Genomic DNA, 22,712 nt, shown 5'->3' with positions numbered 1-22,712 from the left:
AACATAAAATGGAGCGTTCCAGATAGGTGGATATAAAAAAACATGGGCACTTTCCCGACAGGAAAGCACATTACAGATTTTAGCAGAGATCCTCTAGGGATCCAGTTTATTTACAAATGCAATCTACCCCAATAAACAAAATTAAAATCCCTCCCTTGTATTGTTAATGGTCCCTATGGCGGAAATGGTAGGCTAAAAGCTGTTAAAGGCTAATGTACAAGTGAAGGGAAACCTTTCTTCTCTTCAATAACCTGCGCTCAGGTAATTTACAATAACTCGGAAATCACATTTGAAATCTCAATTTCCAATAATCGAGGACAAACAGTTATTCCTTCAACAATTCAAGAAAGTAAGCGTTTTTTGCTGAGATTGGGGCTGTTTTGGAATACGTTACAGTAGATATGTTCAACGTATAGCTCCTATAACTCCAAAGCAAAAAAGGTAGCTCTCTGTTGATGCAGAGCCACCTTTTGAGGGCCCTAAGCAAGATTTGTCTTGAGTGGATGGTCAGGGGGCCGGAACATTATTAGAAATAATGTGTAGACTGCAAATTGACGGCAAGAAGCCCAAACAGATATAATATTTATTAAAAACCTTGTTTACATTTGTATACCATCACATACAGTATCTCTATTATACATGGGAATACTTTGGAACAGATTTCCCAATTCACTTAAAGCTGATTTACTGGTGTTTTTACAGTCTTATGTACAACAGTAAAAAGAAAATGCATTAAAATGACACGTTTTTGGGGGTTTCTGGGGACCTTGGGGTGACAAATAAAATCTCCCATGGGCCAAATTCAGGGAACCCTGCTCTAGATGGTTAAAAGAAAACATATATACAAATATAAAAAAACACTTAGAAAATGCCTGTAGTGGTTTTGGTTCAGGACAGAACAAAAACAGTGGGAAACACCAGGTTAAAACCAGACCAATGTTGATTTCCTTTTTGATGACGTCAATGTTCAATCCTGTTGAAATGTTACGCAAACACCTCCATAAGCATTGAGGAAGCATTGTGAGAACGTCTCAGGGAGAATACCAGGTGAGCGGCAACAACAAGTGAGCCACAGAGTTTATGGTTCTACACAGCATCATCTTCTCCTGGTCTTGGACAGTGGTTAAATTGGACAGGCGCACACCACTACAGAGTACCGAGCCTATTATTTTCTACTCTTTTGAGTACCGGCACCTCTTATAGAACATTTACTCTTAAATATTAACACGGGTACTTTAAAATTAGTACTAATCATGTTTTTATTCTGTGGCTCTGCCAGCACGGTACTGTTCCTCAGGTAGTGTCAAAGGGGTTGATGAGGTTACTGTGCGGTCAGGGGGATGCCTCGGCCGTCCGTCACCGGGCCCTCCTGCAGGTTCTTGACCAGCTGGGCCAGCCAGCGCTTGGTGGTGGTGTCGTCCTTTAGCACCTGGGCGAATGTGGCATCCTTCAATTGGTCAGGCAGGCACTGGCGCAGTGCTTCTCGCGCTCTGGGGGTCAGAGGTTAGATGTAATGAGTGAACAGAACACCAAATATATTAGGGGCACGTTCATCAGGAAACAACGTTGGCTAACATTTAGATAGGAATATGCTAGAACAAAGAACAAACACAACTCTGAAGAAGGAATCATGTCGACTCTCCATGGCATTCCTGTCTTCAACGTTCAAGAACGTTAGGCTTCTGAACATGACCCTGGACTGCAGTACATCCCCCCCACCCACCCCTGCTCTTGTTCACTCCTCTTTGTGTATCTGAGACAACTGGGTAAGTGTAAGAGAGACTGTAGGTCCATTTACAGTGGCGAACTGGGACCAGAAATTGGACCAGGGATTTGTAACACACCGGCCCGTTTCCCCCCCCCCCAATCGGCCCTTTTATTTCCTTGAGGCTCCCAGTATTAGCCAGAAACTTAAAAAGTTGCGTAAAAATTTAGATCAGCTCAGTGGGCTAAAAATGGACAAGCCTATTTGCCTGAAATGCCTGATGGCCAGTCCGCCTCTGCCACTAACTTAACATCCACCACCCACACTCCTCTATAAGATGAAGGGAGTATCAATTTCCTGTTACAAGGTAGAGCTACAGGCAGCTATGTGATACATTCACCTCAACACAGTAGTTTCATTGCTCACCCCCCCACCCCCAGACCAACGATTAAGATATTCTTAACAACATGAGATTCATGGTTGCCGTGGCAGCCTTTGTAGTTTACTAACTGCATCTTACAGACTACCCCTCCCCCTCAGCAACTTTACAGAAGTTATATCCTCCGCTGTGCAGTCAAACATTTATAAAATTAAGGCCACCACTTGCTCCCTATCCCAACTCAAAACCTGCTCATCTAGCCTGCTTATGTTCATCACCACCCTGATCAACAAGTCCCTGCTGCAGGGCTGCCAACTTTTGAAGACAGCTCAGTGAGATTTCATATTGTGAATGTCAATGGTTCCACCCTCTAACCGTGGGGTCTGGGTGTACACCCCCCCCCCCGTAAAAAAATAAATATATAAATGTTTTAAAGCTAATTTCCGGCTATTCTACATATTTTCACATGGCTAACATGCTGACTCAATAGGGCAAGCATCCACCATCATGAGCATGTTGGTTTTGTCCATCCACACCAGACGAGTTCAGGACACGCAGGTTGAAATATCAAAATGAACACTGAACCAAATATATTCATTTGGGCACAGGTCGAAAAGCATTAAACATTCATGGCAATTTAGTTAGCTAGCTTGCTGTTACTAACTAATTTGTCCTGGGATATAAACATTGGGTTGTTATTTTACCTGAAATGCACAAGGTCCTCTACTCCGACAATTAATCCACAGATAAAAGGGTAAACCGATTTTGTTTCTAGTAAGCTCTCCTCAGGTCTTCTTCCTCTGGACTTTATATGGTGGTTGGCAACCAACTTTAAGGTGCATGACCAACACCAACTGGACTGTGGACCTCAGTTCATCTTTCAATCACCCATGTGGGTATATGCTCCTAAAAACCAATGAGGAGATGGGAGAGGCGGGACTTGCAGCGCATCAAGCGTCACAAATAGAACCACGTTCTATTTTAGCCCATGGCTACGCAAATGCTTATTGACGCGCGCGAGCAGTTTGGATGCAATGATTGAATGACATGTATGTGTACATTTATTGTGTGGTCAGCATTTAAGGCCCATGACCAGAGTGGATTTAAAAAAATGTTTTAGCACAGGTAAGGTGTTTTCAGGATACTTTTAAAGTTGAATACACAATCAAAACTTGTCGACCTGGTCTGAAGTTACTTAGAAATGATTTGGGCATGAGATGCTAACATTTAGATGCATTTAATGCTAATATTAAAATGGTTGGTGAGGGTGGCTATTGACTAACCATAGGATGGATTGCAGTCTTTCCTTGTCGATAAGAAACCAACATGTAAATATCTAATTCATATGGGTGAACTATTCCTTTAAAATAGGACCATAGAAAATCCTGATTGGAGGTAGCTCTACAAGAGGGTTGGCCACCTGATCTATGTCTCTCAAAAACTGGGGGTTTGAATATGTTCATGTGACATTTGATTAGAATAAATAACCCCACATTTAAGAAAAATTGAATGAATATTTATCTTCAGCAGGCATAATAGAAAATTAATACAGGTCGCAATCGCTCAAGCACAAGCTCACTTCCTAGTGAGTAGTCAGCTAATCTTCATATTTCAAGTTTAGCCAACTTCAAACTATTTGCTAGCTAACAAGGCAGAACAGTTGAATTGTTATGGAACACATCGTTCTGTCCATCTACAACTGTTTGAACAGCATGCTTGTCTGTCCACTTTGTTCCGACGTTGAAATCAAGTGGCCTACCTAATTTCTCAGAATGAGAACGAGTTGCCAGTTCCCTATATACACACACACACACACACACAATTGTTTTTGATGCATATTGCACATTTATAAAAACAGACTTGACAGCTAGTATAACAGGCTAAAATGATGTTGGTACTGAAATGCTGCGTGCAATATACTGAGAATTCATTTTCCAGAATCAATGTTCATTGATCCTCTCGTTTTAGTAGTAATTTCCAAACAATTGACCAGTCGGCTAAATGGAGTCAGCCCTAATTTTTATATACATTACCAGTCCAAAGTTTGAACACACCTACTCATTCAAGGGTTTTTCTTTATTTGTACCATTTTCTACATTGTAGAATAATAGTGAAAACATAAAATCTATGAAATAACACATATGGAATCACGTAGTAACCAAAAAACAAAGTTAAACAAATCAAAATATTTTCTTGATTCATCAAAGTACCCATCGTTTTCCTTGACAGCTTTGCACACTCTTGGCATTCTCTCAACCAGCTTCACCTTTAAATGCTTTTCCAACAGTCTTGAAGGAGTTCCCACATATGCTGAACACTTGGCTGCTTTTCCTTCATTCTGCAGTCCAACTCATCCCAAACCATCTCAATTGGGTTGAGGTTGGGTGATTGTGGAGGTCGTGGTCTTGGACCCTTACTAAACCAATCACAAGTTTCAATCTGACGCGGTTCATAGTGTGGTGACAGGACAATTATGCATCTCCAGCGTGAAGCTGCCAGTTACATTGCTTGTGATGTGGAATGCACTGTTGAAGTTAATGCACTGAATTACAAAATAAAAACAGTACTTTTTTTTCAATGAGTGAGAAATAAAAGGTGTGGCTCTTGAGCTTGTGAAGAAGGTCAAATGTGTGTCTCATGCCCAATGCGTGAGTACGCAGCACTGCTGCTGACCGGAGAGGTACCATCGATCTTCAAAACAGCAGTAGGTCACCCCCTTACTCAAGAAACCCATCCTTGATCAGGACATCCTATCCAGCTACAGGCCCATCTCCAACCTCCCCTTGCTATCAACAGTACTGGAGTCCAGATCCCAGGAGTCTGCCTTCACATGTGGTATCCCACAGGGGTCAGTGCTGGGGCCTATTCTGTTTTTAATTTACATGCTCCCTCTCGGCCAAATCCTCAGAGATTATAACATCAACTTCCACTGCTACGCTAACAATACCAGCATTTTAAATAACACCAAACCAGACACCATCTCTGCCCTAGAAAAAGTCAGCACCTGCCTAGAGGACATCAGGGCATGGATGAATGAGAAAGAACTTCCTCCAGTTGAACAGTAACAAGACTAATGCTATGCTTATTCGGACACCCTTGGAGTCAAGGTTGATCATTCGGTGTCCTTCGATGCCCACATAAAACATTTTTACATCTTGAAAACATTGCCAGGGTCTTACCATCACTCTCCTAGCCAGATGCAGAGAAACTCATCCACATCTTCTCTCGGATTAACTTCGGCAATGCGCTGTTTGGGAAGTCCAAGAAGTCCGACCACATCACCCCAATACTGGCCGAACCCCACTGGCTACCGGTCAACTACAGGATCGACTCATGCTTGTATTTAAAGCCTTGAAAAGATTGAGGCACACCTACATCGGCGACTTCATCTCAATCAGCAAGACATCTCGCACTCTCCGCTCCAGCCATTCCATACTGCTTAAAGTCTGCAAGATACGTCTCTGAACTATGCAAGGCTGAGCTTTCTGCTCCCTTGCCCATGGAATGCACTCCCTGACCATCTGAGAGCCACTCCATCACTCTGAACTTTTAAATGGGCGTTAGTCTTTAGACGTGGATTTCAAAGTCCTAAACCTAATCTAAAATGTATTTAGCACCTAGTCCACTATTGCCATTTTACCTCCCTTGATTTTAAATGTGTTGTTTTTATTTCCTTCAGTAGAGCTTTAAGATAACTCTAATGAAAAGCTCTATACTTATTATGTTAATCTTGCATGAATGATTTCAGACATCAACTCAACGTTTTGAACTAATAATAATGCCATTTAGCAGACGCTTTTATCCAAATCGTAATGCATCCATCCATTTTACGTATGCGTGGTCCCGGAAATCTAACCCACTGTCCCGGTGTTGCAAGTGCCATGCTCTACCAACTGAGTAACCTATACATAAAACATCCTTTTTGCTCAGAGTGGAAAAATAAGCTCTGACCCAGATAACAGTTCCACCACAATGCACTGAAGCACCGCAGTGTCACTAGAAACCTTGACTTTGTGTGGGCAGGAAGCAGGTAACTTCCACTGTGCGGGCAGGAAGAGGTGTGTTTCTCAGAAACAGGTTCAGGAGTAATATACACACACATCAAAATGAAAACACCTGTAAAAAAATAAAAAGTCAAAACATCCTCCCGAAATTCTTCCACTGCTCTGTCATCACTATACACTTTAGTATGAGACTGCCATTATTTAAGTCGTTTGTGGTGATGAGGAGCATTGTACAAAACAAAGTCATCAGGTTTTGAATAATCTCTAACCAATCAGAGTATCAAAGCCAATGACGAATTTTCGAACTACCGCTTTACCCACGTAAAATAGCGAATGTTCTGACAAGAAGCGTCTACCATTTTCATGTGGAAAAGGCACTACATGCTATGTGGAAATAGCTTGGTAATGGCTTGATTTCTAGAATAGGCTCTTTGAGGAAAATGTTTTAAGTCAGAATGTCATTTACAACTTTTATTGGATAAAAAAATGAATACATACTAGCAGTTTTTGTTCGCTGGTAAATACATGTTTTCCTTGAGGCCCCCCAGTATTAGCTAGATAATGATAATTTTGCAAAAAAAAAAAAAAATGATCACTGAAAATGCCCATCTGACTTTTGTCCGAAATGCCAGATGGCCAGTTGGCCCCTGTTGGTATAGTTCCATGGTTTCACGTTTTCCAGTCCTAGCATACAGTGCATTCGGAAAGTATTCAGAGCCCTTGACTTTTTCCACATTTACTTACATTACAGCCTTGTTCTAACATTGATGAGAAACAATTTAATGATTTCATCAAATCTACACACAATATCCCATAATGACAAAGCAAAAACAAGTTTGTAGAAATGTTTGCAAATGTATTAAAAATAATGAACTTAAATCACATTTACATAAGTATTCAGACCCTTTACTCAGTCTTTATTGAAGCACCTTTGGCAGCAATTACAGCCTCAAGTCTACTTGGGTACAAGCTTGGCACATCTGTATTTAGGGGGTTTCTCCCATTCTACTCTGCAGATTCTGTCAAGCTCTGTCAGGTTGGATGGGGAGCATCGCTGCACAGTTATTTTCAGGTCTCTCCAGAGATGTTCGATCGGGTTCAAGTCTGGGCTCTGGCTGGGCCACTCAAGGACATTCAGACACTTGTCCCGAAGCCACTCCTGCTTTGTCTTGGCTGTGGTGCTTAGGGTCGTTGTCCTGTTAGAAGGTGAACCGTCTCCCCAGTCTGAGGTCCTGAGAGCTCTGGAGCAGGTTTTCATTAAGGATCTCTTTACTTAGCTCTGTTCATCTTTGCCTCAATCCTGACTAGTCTCCCAGTCTGTGCCGCTGAAAAACATCCCCACAGAATGATGCTGCCACCACCATGCTTCACCGTAGGGATGGTGCCTGGTTTCCTCCAGACGTGAGGCTTGGCATTCCGGTCAAAGAGTTCAATCTTGGTTTCCTCAGACCAGAGAATCTTGTTCCTCATGATCTGAGAGTATTTTAGGTAACTTTAGGTAAACTCCAAGCGGGCTGTCAAGTGCCTCTTACAGGAGTGGCTTCGGTCTAGCCACTCTACCATAAATGCCTGACTGGTGGAGTGCTGCAGAGATGGTTGTCCTTCTGGAAGGTTCTCCCATCTCCACAGAGGAACCATCGGGTTCTTAGGTCACCACCCTGACCAAGGCCCTTCTCCCTCGATTGCTCAGTTTGTCCGGGCAGCCAGCTCTAAGAAGAATCTTGGTGGTTTCAAACTTCTTCCATTTCAGAATGATGGACGCCACTGTGTTCTTGGGGTCCTTCAATGCTGCAGAAATGTTTCGGTACCATTCCCCAGATCTGTGCCTCGACACAATCCTGTCTCAGAGCTCTAGGGACAATTCTGTCAATCTCTTGGCTTGGTTTTTGCTCTGACATGCACTGTCAAATGTGGGACCTTATATAGAAAGGTGTGTGCCTTTCCAAATCATGTCCAATCAATTGAATTTACCACAAGTGGACTCCAATCAAGTTGTAGAAACATCTCAAGGATGATCAATGGAAACAGGATGCACCTGAGCTTAATATAGAGCCTCATAGCAAAGGGTCTGAATATTTATGTAAATAAGGAATGTTAAAAAAATATATTACATTTGCAAACATTTCTAAAAACCTGCTTTCACTTTTTAATTATGGGGTATTGTGTATAGATTGAGGATTTTATTTTTTATTTAATCCATTTTAGAATAAGGCTGTAATATAACAAAATGTGGAAAATGGAAGGGGTCTGAATACTTTCGGAATGCACTGAATCTCTGACTGACACAGTGACCTCAGTGACCAATTTTTGGCAAGTGAGCGCTACTTTCAGAACTACTGGCTAAAAAGTATACAAAAGTATCAGAGAATCTCTTTAAAGTGCTGTTAACGGACATGCTACCTGTCCCAGACCTGCTTTTTTCAACTCTCTAGAAACAGCAGGAGCGGTAGAGATACTCTTAATGATCGGCTATGAAAAGCCAACTGACATTTACTGACATTTACTCCTGAGGTGCTGACTTGCTGCACCCTCGACAACTACTGTGATTATTATTATTATTATTATCATCATCATTTGACCATGCTGGTCATTTATGAACATTTGAACATCTTGGCCATGTTCTGTTATAATCTCCACCCGGCACAGCCAGAAGAGGACTGGCCTGGTTCCTCTCTAGGTTTCTTCCTAGGTTTTGGCCGTTTATCCTAGCCACCGTGCTTCTACACCTGCATTGCTTGCTGTTTGGGGTTTTAGGCTGGGTTTCTGTACAGCACTTTGAGATATCAGCTGATGTAAGAAGGGCTATATAAATAAATTTGATTTGTTTTAACACTTAATTTACCTTGGATTATCAGAGAGGCGAAGGTAGCAGCGTACAACATGTTTCAGCAGACGTGCAGATGGTTCCTTCGAAAGCTGCAGCACCATTTTCCCCTGAAAATAAAGGCAATCAACATGTTTGGGGTAGAAAAACAGACGGAATTGTTACAGACGGAATTTAAAAATGGATTAAATTGAGAGTGTGTGTCACTGGCCTACACACAATATTTTTAGACATTTTTACAAATTAATAAACATTTAAGAGTCAATTTTTCAAGCCCTTTGTTATGGCAAGCCTAAATACATGGAACAAATACAAGTGTTTGTCCCATGTTTCATGAGCTGAAATAAAATCTCAGAAATGTTCAATATGCACAAAAAGCGTATTTATCTCAAATTTTGGGTACAAATTTACATGTCTCCTTTGCCAAGATATGCCACAACTGTCAGGTGGATGGATTATCTAGCAGCTGATTAAACAGCATGATCATTAAACAGGTGCACCTTGTGACGAGAACAATAAAAGGCCACTCTACAATGTGCAGTTTTGTCAAACAACACAATGCCACAGCTGTATCAATTTTTGAGGGAGCTGTTGAAAGATCATTAAAATGTTCCTTTCTCTACCATAACCTGCCCCCAATGTCGTTTTAGAGAATTTGGCAGTACGTCCAAACGGCCTCACAACAGACCACGTGTATGGCGTTGTGTGGGAGAGCGGTTTGCTGATGTCAACATTGTGAACAGAGTGCCCCATGGTGGCGGTGGGCTTATGGTATGGGCAGGCATAAGCTACGGACAACGAACACAATTGCATTTTATCAATGGCAATTTGAATGCAGAGAGATACCGTGACGAGATCCTGAGGCCCATCAAGGCGGCAGGTTGCCTAATGACTAGGGCATTGGGCCAGTATCCGAAAGGTTGCTGGATAGAATCAAATCAAAGTTTATTTGTCACGTGCGTCGAATACAACAGTGAAATGCTTACTTACAGGCTCTAACCAACAGTGCAAAAAAGGTATTAGGTGAACAATAGGTAAGTAAAGAAATAAAAACAGTAAAAAGACAGTGAAAAATAACAGTAGCGAGGCTATATACAGTATCTAGGCTATAACAGTAGCGAGGCTACATACCGGTTAGTCGGGCTGATTGAGGTAGTATGTACATGTAGATATGGTTAAAGTGACTATGCATACATGATAAACAGAGTAGCAGCAGCGTAAAAGAGGGGTTTGGGGGGCACACAACGCAAGGTAAAAATCAGTCGTTCTGCCCCTGAACAAGGCAGTTAACCCACTGTTCCCCGGTAGGCCGTCATTGTAAATAAGAATTTCATCTTAGCTGACTTGCCTAGTTAAATAAAGATTACATTTAAAATAAAACAAAATGTATCCGCCGCCATCACCTCATGTTTCATGATAATGCACAGCCCCATGTCGCAAGGCTCTGTACACATTTCCTGGAAGCTGAAAATGTCCCAGTTCTTCCATGGCCTGCATAATCACCAGCCAAGTCAATCATTCATCATGTTTCAGATGCAGCTTGTTCCAGTTCCCGCCAATATCCAACAACTGGGACAAGATTCCACAGGCCACAATCAACAGCCTGATCAAATCTATGCGAATGAGATACACTAGTATATGGACACCCCTTCAAATTAGTAGCTTTGGCTATTTCAGCCACAACTGTTGCTGACAGGTGTATAAAATCGAGCACACAGCCATGTAATCTCCATAGACAAACATTGGCAGTATAATGGACTTATTGAAGAGCTTTGGGGGTGGCCAGTGAAATATACCTGCTGGAGCGCGTGCTACGGGTGGGTGCTGCTATGGTGACCAGTGAGCTGAGATAAGGCGGGGCTTTACCTAGCAAAGGCTTATAGATGACCTGGAGCCAGTGGGTTTGGCGACAAATATGAAGTGAGGGCCAGCCAACGAGAGCATACAGGTCACAGTGGTGGGTAGTATATGGGGCTTTGGTGACAAAACGGATGGCACTGTGATAGACTACATCCAATTTGCTGAGTAGAGTGTTGGAGGCTATTTTGTAAATGACGTCGCCGAAGTCCAGGATCGGTAGGATAGTCAGTTTTACGAGGGTATGTTTGGCAACATGAGTGAAGGATGCTTTGTTGCGAAATAGGAAGCCGATTCTAGATTTAATTTTGGATTGGAGATGCTTAATGCGAGTCTGAAAGGAGAGTGTACAGTCTAACCAGACACCTAGGTATTTGTAGTTGTTCACGTATTCTAAGTCAGAACCGTCCAGAGTAGTGATGCTGGACAGGAGGACAGCGATCGGTTGAAGAGCATCCATTTAGTTTTACTTGCATTTAAGAGCAGTTGGAGACAACCGAAGGAGAGTTGTATAGCATTGAAGCTCGTCTGGAGGTTAGTTAACACAGTGTCCAAAGAAGGGCCAGAACTATACAAAATGGTTTCGTCTGTGTAGAGGTGGATCAGAGAATCACCAGCTGCAAGAGCGACATCATTAATGTACACAGAGAAAAGAGTCGGCCCGAGAATTGAACCCTGTGGCACCCCCATAGAGACTGCCAGAGGTCCGGACAACAGGCCCTTCGATTTGACACACTGAACTCCATCAGAGAAGTAGTTGGTGAACCAGGCGAGGCAGTCATTTGAGAAACCAAGGCTGTTGAGTCTGCCAATAAGAATGTGGTGATTGACAGAGTCGAAAGTCTTGGCCAGATCAATGAATACAGCTGTACAGTATTGTCTCTTATCGATGGCGGTTATGATATCGTTTAGGACCTTGAGTGTGGCTGAAGAGCACCCATTACCAGCTCGGAAACCAGAATTGCAGAGGTTGAACAGGCAAGTAATAGGGGTTGCAATAATTTTGGCTGATAATATTAGAAAGAAAGGGCCCAGATTGTCTAGCCCTGCTGATTTGTAGGGGTCCAGATTTTGCAGCTATTTCAGAACATCAGCTACCTGGATTTGGGTGAGGGAGAAATAAGGGAGGCTTGGGCAAGTTGCTGTGGGGGGTGCAGGGCTGTTGACCAGGGGGAAAGCATGACCAGCCGTAGAAAAATGCTTATTGAAATTCTCAATTATTGTGGATTTATCGGTGGGGACAGTGTTTCCTAGCCTCAGTGCAGTGAGCAGCTGGGAGGAGGTGCTCTTACTCTCCATGGACTTTACAGTGTCCCAGAACTTGCTGCAGGATGCAAATTTCTGTTTGAAAAAGCTAGCCTTAGCTTTCCTTACTGCCTGTGTATATTGGTTCCTAACTTCCCTGAAAACTTGAATATCGCAGGGGCTTTTTGATGCCAATGCCGTAAGCCACAGGATGTTTTTGTGCTGGTCAAGGGCAGTCAGGTCTGGAGTGAACCACGGGCTATATCTGTTCCTGGTTCTACATTTTTTGAATGGAGCATGCTTATTTAAGATTTTGAGGAAAGTGCGTTTAAAGAATAACCAGGCATCCTCTACTGACGGAATGAGGTCAATATCCTTCCAGGATACCCGGTCCAGGTCGATTAGAAAGACCTGCTCGCTGAAGTGTTTTAGGGAGCATTTGACAGTAATTTGTGTGAGATTAAGGGCATCAAGCTTCGATTGTAGGATGGCCGGGGTGTTAAGCATGTCCCAGTTTAGGTCACCTAACAGCACGAGCTCTGAAGATAGATGGGGGGGGGGGGGGGCAATCAATTCACATATGGTGTCCAGGGCACAGCTGGGGGCAGAAGGTGGTCTATAGCAAGCGGCAACGGTGAGAATTGTTTCTGGAAAGGTGGATTTTTAAAAGTAGAAGCTCAAATTGTTTGGGCACAGACCTGGATAGTAAAACAGAACTCTGCAGGCTCTCTCTGCAGTAGATTGCAACCTTTGGCAGTTCTATCTTGTCGGAAAATGTTATAGTTAAGCATGTACATTTCTGGGTTTTTGGTGGCCTTCCTCAGCCAGGATTCAGACACAGCTAGGACATCCGGGTTGGCAGAGTGTGCTAAAGCAGTGAATAAAACAAACTTAGGGAGGCTTCTAATGTTAATATGCATGAAACCAAGGCTTTTACAGTTACAGAAGTCAACAAATGAGAGGGCCTGGGGAATGGGAGTGGAGCTAGACACTGCAGGAACTGGATTAACCTCTACATCACCAGAGGAGCAGAGGAGTAGGATAAGGGTACGGCTAAGGGCTATAAGAACTGGTTGTCTAGTACGTTCGGGACAGAGTAAAAGGAGCAGGTTTCTGGGCGCGGTAGAATAGATTCAATGCATAATGTACAGACAAAGGTATGGTAGGATGTGAATACAGTTGAGGTAAACCTAGGCATTGAGTGACGATGAGAGAGGAATTGTCTCTAGAGACATCAATTAAACCAGGAGAGGTCACCGCAAGTGTGGGAGGTGGGACAAGAGGGTTAGCTGAGGCATATCGAGCAGGGCTGGAGGCTCTAAAGTGAAGACAATCACTAACCAAAACAGCAATGGACAAGGCATATTGACATTAGGGAGAGGCATGTGTAGCCGAGTGACTTCCAAAGTGGCATCGTCATAGGATGCCACCTTTCCAACAAGTCAGTTTGTCAAATGTCTGCCCTGCTAGAGCTGCCCTGGTCAACTGTAAGTGGTGTTATTGTGAAGTGGAAACATCTAAAAGGATTGTAACATTTATAACCGACTTCCAAACTTCCTCTCGAAGCAATGTCAGCACAATAACTGTTCGTTGGGAGCTTCATGAAATGGGTTTCCATGGCTTAGCAGCCGCATACAAGCCTAAGATCACCATGTGCAATGCCAAGCTTCGGCTGGAGTGGTGTAAAGCTCGCCGCCATTGGACTCTGGAGCAGTGGAAACGTGTTCTCTGGAATGAAATCCCGCATCACCATCTGGGTTTGGTGGATTCCAGGAGAACGATTCCTCTGCTCTCCAGTTGGATCTGTTTGATCCTATGCTTGCACCAAGTGCACGTGATCCATTGCTTATCCTCGCAGAAACGATGATTGATAAGACAGCAGCTGATGCACTTTAGACTGTACCATTGTCAAATAACACGGTGTGCCGTAGGATCGATGACATGGGCGTTGATATTGTTGATCAGTAGATTTAATGTTTTTTTTTTTTATTCAGGTACATTTTCTCTGCGGTTGAACAAATCGACTTATGTCAGTGGGGAAGCCCAATTGATTGCGTGTGTGATACAGAGACATTTCGGAAATGAATGAGCACATTCTGTTCTGCAAGAAGCTAACGGGGAGAACTACAGGTGAGGATGTGTTTTGCATTATTGACCGCTTTTTCTCAGACACAATCTGGATTGGAAATCCTGTTTTCATGTATGCACGGATCGTGCTGCATCAATGTCTGGGAACGAAATGATTAATTGCCAACATAAATAAGTTAAATCCCACTGTATCATTCATAGTCATTGGCCATCAAGAGAATGAGTCCTGAGTTACATGATGTTTTGAATGACGCAGTGAAAGTGATTAACTTTATCATGTCCAGGCATTTGAATCACCGACTGTTTGAAAGGCTCTGTGATGACAGTGGGACTGAGGACCAGCAGGTACTGCTTCACACCAACGTCTGTTGGCTATTCAGAGGGAAAACGCTTCAGAAGCTTTTTGAGCTGCGTGCGGAAGTCAGTCATTTCCTGCCTAAGCACTCACACCCCCTTGTGGCTGTGTTCGAGGACAGACTGGGGAGCCCGCCTCGCCGATGTGTTCAGCAAACTGAACAACCTGAATCTAGCTCTGCAAGGTAAAAGACACACACATTCTTAACATGTACCACAACGTGTGTGGATTCGTGAAGCAGATCAAACTCTGGGAGAGGGAATGTGAAGATGGGGATATAAGCTTAAGTTTCCAGCAGCTTGACACCTACCTTTTTACAGGTGTTTTCAAGTCTTGCCATAGATTTTCAAAGTCAGCCACTTGGCAAGCAACCCCAGTATAGATTTGGACTTGTGTTTTAGGTTATTGTCCTGATGAAAGGTGAATTCACCTCCCAGTGTCTGGTGGAAAGCAGACTGAACCAGGTTTCCCTGGTTCAGGCTGCAATTTATGTGACTTGTTAAGCAAATATTTACTCCTGAACTTATTTAGGTATGCCATAACAAAGGGGTTGGATACTTATTGACTCAAGACATTTCAGGTTGTCATTTTTAATTCATTTGTAAAAATTTCAAAAAACAATTCAGTTTTCAGATTATGGGGTATTGTGTGTAGGCCAGTGACAATTATTATTATTTTTTATATCAACATTTAACCCACTTTAAATTCAGGTAATTCACAACAAAAAAGTCAACCGGTATGAATACTTTCTGAAGGCACCGTATCACTTTGGAGGGCAGCCTGCCTGCAGAGTGCTCGTTGCCAACCTGGTAGTTGTTATTCCTTATAAATATTGTAGTAAATTCACTAGAATATGTTACAGATCTTCATCCCCTAATATTGAAGGCAGAACGATGTTACGGCTGCATATCTTTAGACAAAGAGTCAGTAGCCACCCAAACTAGGCCCATCTGAAATATGAAAAAGTATCAATCAAATCAGCAGCTGGCCAGGGTTGGGTAGGTTACTTTCTAAATGTAATCCATCAGTTACTAGTTACCTGTCCAAAATAGTAATCATAAACGTAACTTTTGCATTACACAAACTCAGTAATCTGACTACATTCAGTTAATTTTAGATGACTTTAAGAGGCATGAGAAGAAGACAAATGTATGTTACCAATTGAACGACATGTATTGCAGGATAAATCAATGTTAAAGTTTACATAGTTACATTTTACTTTACGGGTTGGTTATGTAGGCTTCTTCTAACCCATCGCTTTCTACAACATATAAGATTAAATTACATATTTACATTAATATATAAGTCCCAAAAAATGTATGTAGCAACTACTGATTGCCCCTTTAAGACTATCAAAGCTGTGTGTGTTTTAGTATGTGTCCATTAGGCCTCTGGATTTATTTTTTGTATCAGCATGAATTAGATTGAGCAATAAAAGACCCGCTTTTATTCCATAGGCTGGGATCTGCACTATGCAGCTGTTGCAAGAGCACATTTTTCACTGGCTGTCCACTGGTATCAAATATAATGATTGATAGGCAGCTTAAACTTCTTGAATTCAACCATTATTGGGTTCAAATACACATTTAGATTTGTCAACAGCCATCCACGACAACCACAATCCATAAGGTGAAAATAGCTAAATGAGAGAGCAGCAGTGATTCACATCAATACGCTATGTACAGTTAAAGTCGGACGTTTACATACACATAGGTTTGAGTCATTAATTCTCGTTTTTCAACCACTCCACAAATTTCTTGTTAACAAACTATAAGTTTGGCAAGTCGGTTAGGACATCTACTTTGTGCATGACACAAGTAATTTTTCCAACAATTGTTTAGAGACAGATTATTTCACTTATAATTCACTGTCACAATTCCAGTGGGTCAGACGTTTACATACACTAAGTTGACTGTGCCTTTAAACAGTTTGGAAAATTCCAGAAAATGATGTCATGGCTTTAGAAGCTTCTGGTAGGCTAATTGACATAATTTGGGTCAATTGTGTACCTGTGGATGTATTTCAAGACCTACCTTCAAACTCAGTGCCTCTTTGCTTGACATCATAGGAAAATCAAAAGAAATCAGCAAAAATAATTTGTAGACCTCCACAAGTCTGGTTCATCCTTGGGAGCAATTTCCAAATGCCTGAAGGTACCACGTTCATCTGTACAAACAATGGTACGCAAGTATAAACACCAATGGATCACACAGCCGTCATACCGCTCAGGAAGGAGACGCCTTCTGTCTCCTTTGGTGCGAAAAGAGCTAATCAATCTCAGAACAACAGCAAAGGACCTTGTGAAGATGCTGGAGGAAACAGGTACAAAAGTATCTATATCCACAGTAAAACGAGTCCTACATAGACATAACCTGAAAGGCCGCTCAGCAAGGAAGAAGCCACTGCTCCAAAACCACCATAAAAAAAGCCAGACTACGCTTTGCAACTGCACATGGGGACAATGATCGTACTTTTTGGAGAAATGTCCTCTGGTCTGAAACAAAAATATAACTGTTTGGCCATAATGACCATCATTATGTTTGGAGGAAAAAGGGGGATCCTAACTGACTTAAGACAGGGAATTTTTACTAGGATTAAATGTCAGGAATTGTGAAAAACTGAGTTTAAAATGTATTTGGCTAAAGTGTATCGAAACTTCCGACTTCAACTGTAGATATCAAGTGATATCCGTATCGCCGTAGACTACACCACTGCTGGCATCCTTACCGCCAAGCGTTTATTCATGTTGGATAGTCTTTGGATGCCAACAGAAGTCGCACAATTGGAAGACATAGCTTGAACTGTAACCCACAAGCCTATTCCTGCTCGTTTTGCGCAATCCATCAAACAGATTTGGTGTGTCATCATAGTGGTCTCTGACTTGTGGTCAGGCTCGCTCATGTGGAACAAACTTGAACTTGCGCCTTTTTTCAATGCTGATTTGAACGTCATTGAGAAAACAGAGAAAAACACCCTTTCTATATTAAAGTAATCCTCGGAGTAATCATCTACTTTTTCAAAAGTATCTAATCTGATTACAATATTTTTGCTGGTAACTTATATAACTTATATGTAACTGATTACATGTAATCTGTTACTCCCCAACCCTGCAGGTTGTTGTTCCTATTGTTCTGGCAAAGATGAGTCAGTAGTAGATTGCTAAACTGTATTTTATATGGATGCCGTGGCCGTGGTTTCACAGCGTTTTCAGATTTGAAGAAAATGGCGGAAAATATGGAGCCAAAGTCCAACGAGAGTGGATGCAAATTCATTGCTTTAACTAATTATAATCAAAGTTAAGAAAATGTTGAGCAATGTAATGAAGTAATGACTTTTCAAATAAGTTACGTTACACGTTATGTTGGCTGACAATTTGCTAACTACGCTATCCTTATGAACCGCATAGCATTACAGCAGTATGTACCAGTATGTTACCTAACGTTAGTTGGCTACTAATAAATCGAACTGGCCAGGCAGTATATTAACTATCTGCTAACTAACTACCCAACGTTTATTGACCCGATTATTCACATAATTCTTAGCTAAGTGGTATAGTCGTTGTGCGTTTCAATGGAAATGGTTAATTCCAGATAGCTACTCTGATTTCAGAATAACTGATGAATTTACAAAACGCTCAACACCGTTGAATATGGCCAGTGTCAGTAAACGTTGGCCAAAAAAAGCGTAATTAAATTGTTGCTAGCAGCACAGTTAGTCACCAACGCTCTGGATAACAAACAGTCTAACCAGCTCTGTTAGGGTGAGTAAAATGGTGAGAGTGAGGTGTTCTCTCATTTGTGTCTGAAAGTAGCTAGCCAACGTTAGCTTTGGTGCATGACTGCCATTGAACGAACCGATCAACCCTAGGGTGCGTTCTTAAATTCGCTCAGGCTATCTACTCCGATTTCAAGGCACTCTGGTCTGAGTGTGCCAGAGTGCAGAATAACTGATGAATTTACGAACACTCAACACCAGTTGAATATGGCTGCTGTCAGTAAATGTTGGCAAAAAACGTAATTAAATTGTTGCCAGCAGCACAGTTAGTCAACAACGCTCTGGACAACATAAAAACAGCCGAACCAGCTCTTCTAGGGGGAGTAAAATTGCCAGAGTGAGGTGTTCTCTTATTTGTGTCTGGAAGTAGCTAGCAAGCTAGCCAACATTAGCCAGTTAGTTTGGGTGCTTGAGTGCCGTTGTGAGGTCTAGTCCTCTGCCAGAACGTCCAGTGTGCGCACTGAACACTCCGAGAGCGAAACGCTCTGAATTTACGAATGGACAATCTGACAACGCTCTGGATTTACTAAGGCCTAGAGTGCACCCTGGAAATCCAGATTGAATTTACGAACACACCCGAAATCGTAAAATGTTTAGCTAGTCATTTGTTATGCTAACAAGCTAGCAAGAGGTTGCATCGCAACAGCGTCAAATTCCGGTAGGCAGGCAAAGCTCTTATGCTCAACTGAAACGATACTGTTTGTTTACAGTATACTAAAATGAACGAATTGTATGTAGTATGGGTATTCAAACACATTTAAGTTCTTTCTGGTCACTAATCTTGATACGCACGTGTCCCTTTGCACGCCATTGCTGATGATTGGTAATTGGTCAACAATCAAGACGCTGAACTTTTTGGTTCTGATGCATGGATGACAATTTAAAGACGACTTACGGGCAGTGGGTTCAGAAGAACTAACATTTTGTGGGAAATTTTATCACCGCAGAAAAGGGCACTTTGGAGACTGGGAAGGCAAATGGGCAGGTGCTCTGCACAGGTACAGCCCCATTTGTTCACGTGTCTGGTTTTATCGCTGAACAACCCCCCCCCCCCCGTATATACAGCTGTGCTAAACCTTCCTCTGAAAACAAATGATACTTACAAGAATCATTGCCACGTGAGAGAAGCGTTCATAGGTCTGGCATATGTACGCCAGCCCGGTGTCGTCCAGCAGAATTTTTTGGAGTATGAAAGTAGCAACCTGACATTGAGGAGAAAGGGAGAATTACTAAAAGGTTATACATTTCCTTTTGTTTATATGCACGTAACATAATGTGTGTAAGCAATATGGCAGAAGCTGGATAGATTAGCTACCGTTTTGGAGAGTTCGCTGCCTGACTCCATGATGCGCAGGCATAGAGGGATGATCTCTGTGGTAAGCAGGAAATTGATCACCTCCTGTTCGTCTGTTTTGACCAGAGCACCTGCAGGAACACAAACAGCAAACTACAGTTGGAGGCATTCAGGTGTTTTTAACGAACCAGAGAATTGCGGCATGAACAATCGGGTGCATTGGAATCAGGCAGACAAAAGCAGGTAGAAAAGGATGTTACCTATGACTCCTAAACTGGTGAGGCGCAGGTACTCAAATGGGCGTGTCTTGCTCACAGTATGCAGGAAGGGGTAGAGGAAGAGAGGAATGTGTGCTGCCAAAAATGCAGACCTGGAGGAGGTGGTTACATTTTGAATGTGTAAGATAGTGACACATAACACAATCATTTACATATTGAAAAGAAAGATGGTGCATTACCGAGTCTCTGGATGGGAGGCGACACACTGTAAGAGCGCGAGGGCATTGCATACTCTGTTGGATTGGTGGGCTGTCAGAGTTGGTGGGTTTATGGAGGGGTAGATGTTCACAATTTCCTGAAAGAAACAGAATGCAAATAAATTAGAATGTGGAGTAGTATCGTTCTCTTAAAGAGATTCTGCGGTACTTTTGTATACTTTTTAGCCAGTAAATCTGAAAGTAGTGCTCACGAGCCAAAAGTAGTCCCTGAAAATTGCTACGACGTCACATGTCCAGATACGGGATGTGCACCACGTCACTGCTCTGCTGTGTGTGCGCGCATCTTCCTTGTTGCCACTCAAATAGCTAGAGGCTGAAGCTCATTGGCTAGAACCTGAATTGATAGGGGATGGCCCACATGGGGGAAAATGGCGCAGTAAAGCTTCCAAACAAACTTAGTTTCTAACTAGTGATTTCATGGCTAATTGAGGTAAGACAGTCATTTTGCTCATAGATTATGCATGTATGAACTACACGTCGCCACATCCAGCACAATGCTGGAGGTTTAAAAAAGACTTAGTAGTCGCCAAAGGTAAAATGCATGTCTTTAAGGAGGCACTGTAGGTACCTTCACGCAGCAACATTTTACATTTACGTCATTTAGCAGATGCTCTTATCCAGAGAGACTTACAGTAGTGAGTGCACACATTTCCATACCCTGTAAGAATATTTTAAGATAAATAAACAACGCAGAGGACTAGAGGTCATTGGGGAAATAACGATCAATGGAAATAGTTGTTTTTCAGTTCAACATCTATTTAGAATCTGTGTAGGGGTTTCAGTCTTGGACTCATAGCGACATGTGGCAAGTTCTCATTGGTCCGACTTGTCTATACATTGAGCCTTAAACGAGATACTTGGTATTTGGTCATTGGTCCAATTTTACTGTAAGTAATTCTAATCTGTCAACCACAGGTTGTGTTATAAACTACATCTGGTCTCTTTGTTCAGCGGAGAAAACACTGAGCACAGGGAAGAATGACCATCTACTTTCCAGCATAACAACTATGATTTGTTCTCTTTGAATAAATATATTTTCCTCCCTCAGATTTGCATTGGGGTCTGTGTTATTGAAGAAAAACATAAACTGCTAACATCCCCTGTGGGAATCGTACCCACAACACTGGCACCATGCTCTACCAACTGAGCGAACACAATGCCACAATGACGAAGACGCACAGACATAGGGGGAGGCCACCTAAAACAATGCACATGTATTTTTCCTCTTATGAAAGTGCATTACAGATTGGCTTGAATCGGCTCAGTAATGTGAAATAGGTATTACAGTAAGCAAAGATAATATATTTAGTACCTGTAGGAGGGCAGCAATGGTTCCACAAGAGTGCCATAGCATGGGTGCAAGGTCAGGGACAGACTCCCTCTTCTTGCTGAGCTCCAGGAGGGCATTCTCCCTGGTCTCGGGGGTAGACAGCTCGTTGATCCACTGGTAGATCTTTTCCCGATCCACCTGAACCAGGGCTGTGGTTGCAGCCTGTGAGAAAGGGGCAGGGGGTGTGAACCAACCTCAGACATGACATCTGAGCATGTAATACAATTCCAACGAATGCTCTCCCTTTCTAGGATCATCCGTCAGATAAATCAAGATCGGTTTGCTGCCCTCTGACTAACTAACGTTAGTAACTAACTTAACTAGTTAAATTTGACAATGCACGAACTGCAATCATGTGTTCGGACGGGTGGGTATAATTTGTGCAACGTTTCAACTGGAATCTATTCCAACAATAAGGTTGCCAACAAACAACACATACAAAGTTGTATAGCTGCAGAATAGGATACCGGGTAGGGAGTGGGCCATTTCATAAGGTTTTTCACTCACCACGTTTATTCCGAAAAATGTCTGTCCTCACTCTGGTAGCCTATGGACAAACATTAAGAATAAGCTACGTGTTGAGTTGATGCCTATTCGGCAGCTACTTAGCTAGGTGAATTGATCATACTACTTTGTATGGGTAGTTTGTTGGCAACCTTGTAACGTTACTTTACGAAGTTTCAGGAACAGATTCCTGTTGGAACGTTCGACAAATTATACCCATCCTGTGTGGGCTGTGTAAACTAGAGACCTCCCGAGTATTTAGCTTTGCGACACATCGGTAGTATGTGTACTGGTTGGACTCCCCGAGTTGTGCATGGATCTGGTGGGTGGCGACAGAAAATAACCATAACACAAAATGAATATGTATATTGATAGATAACACGGCATACAATGTAACGTTACCTATCTAATTCAATATTGCAAACTTACTGCGCCTGTAGCCAGCATTGTCTGAAGCGTCTGGATATGATCTCCCGTAAGCTGTTGAGCTAGCTACAAATAAAACAAAAACTACAACTAGTTACCTAGCTAGCTAGCTTAGTTTTAGCAGAATATATTTGGTCTTAGTTTGCTACAATGGTCACATCGGAACTGGAACTACGTTTAAACCTTTACCCGCGCGTTTATTATTCCAACATGTTGCGAACTTCTGCTTGAGAATGATATCTGCTTTATAGCTGTCTAACGCTATAACACAAGCAACATAGCTATTATCTTTAAACAAAATATAACCCTTAGTTTACATGGTAGGTCGATACCGATAGGAAGCTAGTAAGACAGTTATGCATTTCATTTATTGATTTGTTGAATCAGAGACGGAAAAGGAAGCGAGACCCCCGACTCACTGTTTCTTTCTG

At 42.3% G+C, this 22,712-nt stretch overlaps 1 protein-coding gene across 2 annotated transcripts; it reads right to left on the bottom strand.

The window, feature by feature from the left end:
* Positions 1-551: 551 nt before the first annotated feature.
* LOC139380171 (CCR4-NOT transcription complex subunit 9-like) lies at positions 552-22,711 on the bottom strand. Of its 2 annotated transcripts, XM_071122617.1 has the most exons (9): positions 22,471-22,711; positions 22,285-22,347; positions 21,334-21,513; positions 19,983-20,098; positions 19,786-19,895; positions 19,547-19,656; positions 19,335-19,433; positions 8,931-9,022; positions 552-1,490 (listed from the first exon to the last, which is right to left on the bottom strand). In XM_071122617.1, the coding sequence occupies exons 2-9, from the start codon at positions 22,300-22,302 to the stop codon at positions 1,322-1,324; spliced, it is 894 nt and encodes a 297-aa protein (XP_070978718.1). In that variant the 5' UTR covers positions 22,303-22,347; positions 22,471-22,711; the 3' UTR covers positions 552-1,321. The 2 variants fall into 2 exon arrangements, with proteins under 2 accessions (XP_070978718.1, XP_070978717.1); XM_071122616.1 differs by having other exon boundaries at positions 22,285-22,666.
* Position 22,712: the final 1 nt, after the last annotated feature.

The sequence above is a fragment of the Oncorhynchus clarkii genome, chromosome 22 (genome assembly GCF_045791955.1).
Source record: "Oncorhynchus clarkii lewisi isolate Uvic-CL-2024 chromosome 22, UVic_Ocla_1.0, whole genome shotgun sequence".
Lineage (NCBI taxonomy): Eukaryota > Metazoa > Chordata > Actinopteri > Salmoniformes > Salmonidae > Oncorhynchus > Oncorhynchus clarkii.
The sequence above is the reverse complement of the archived record's forward strand: the minus strand, read 5'-3'. Positions and strand labels throughout refer to the sequence as shown.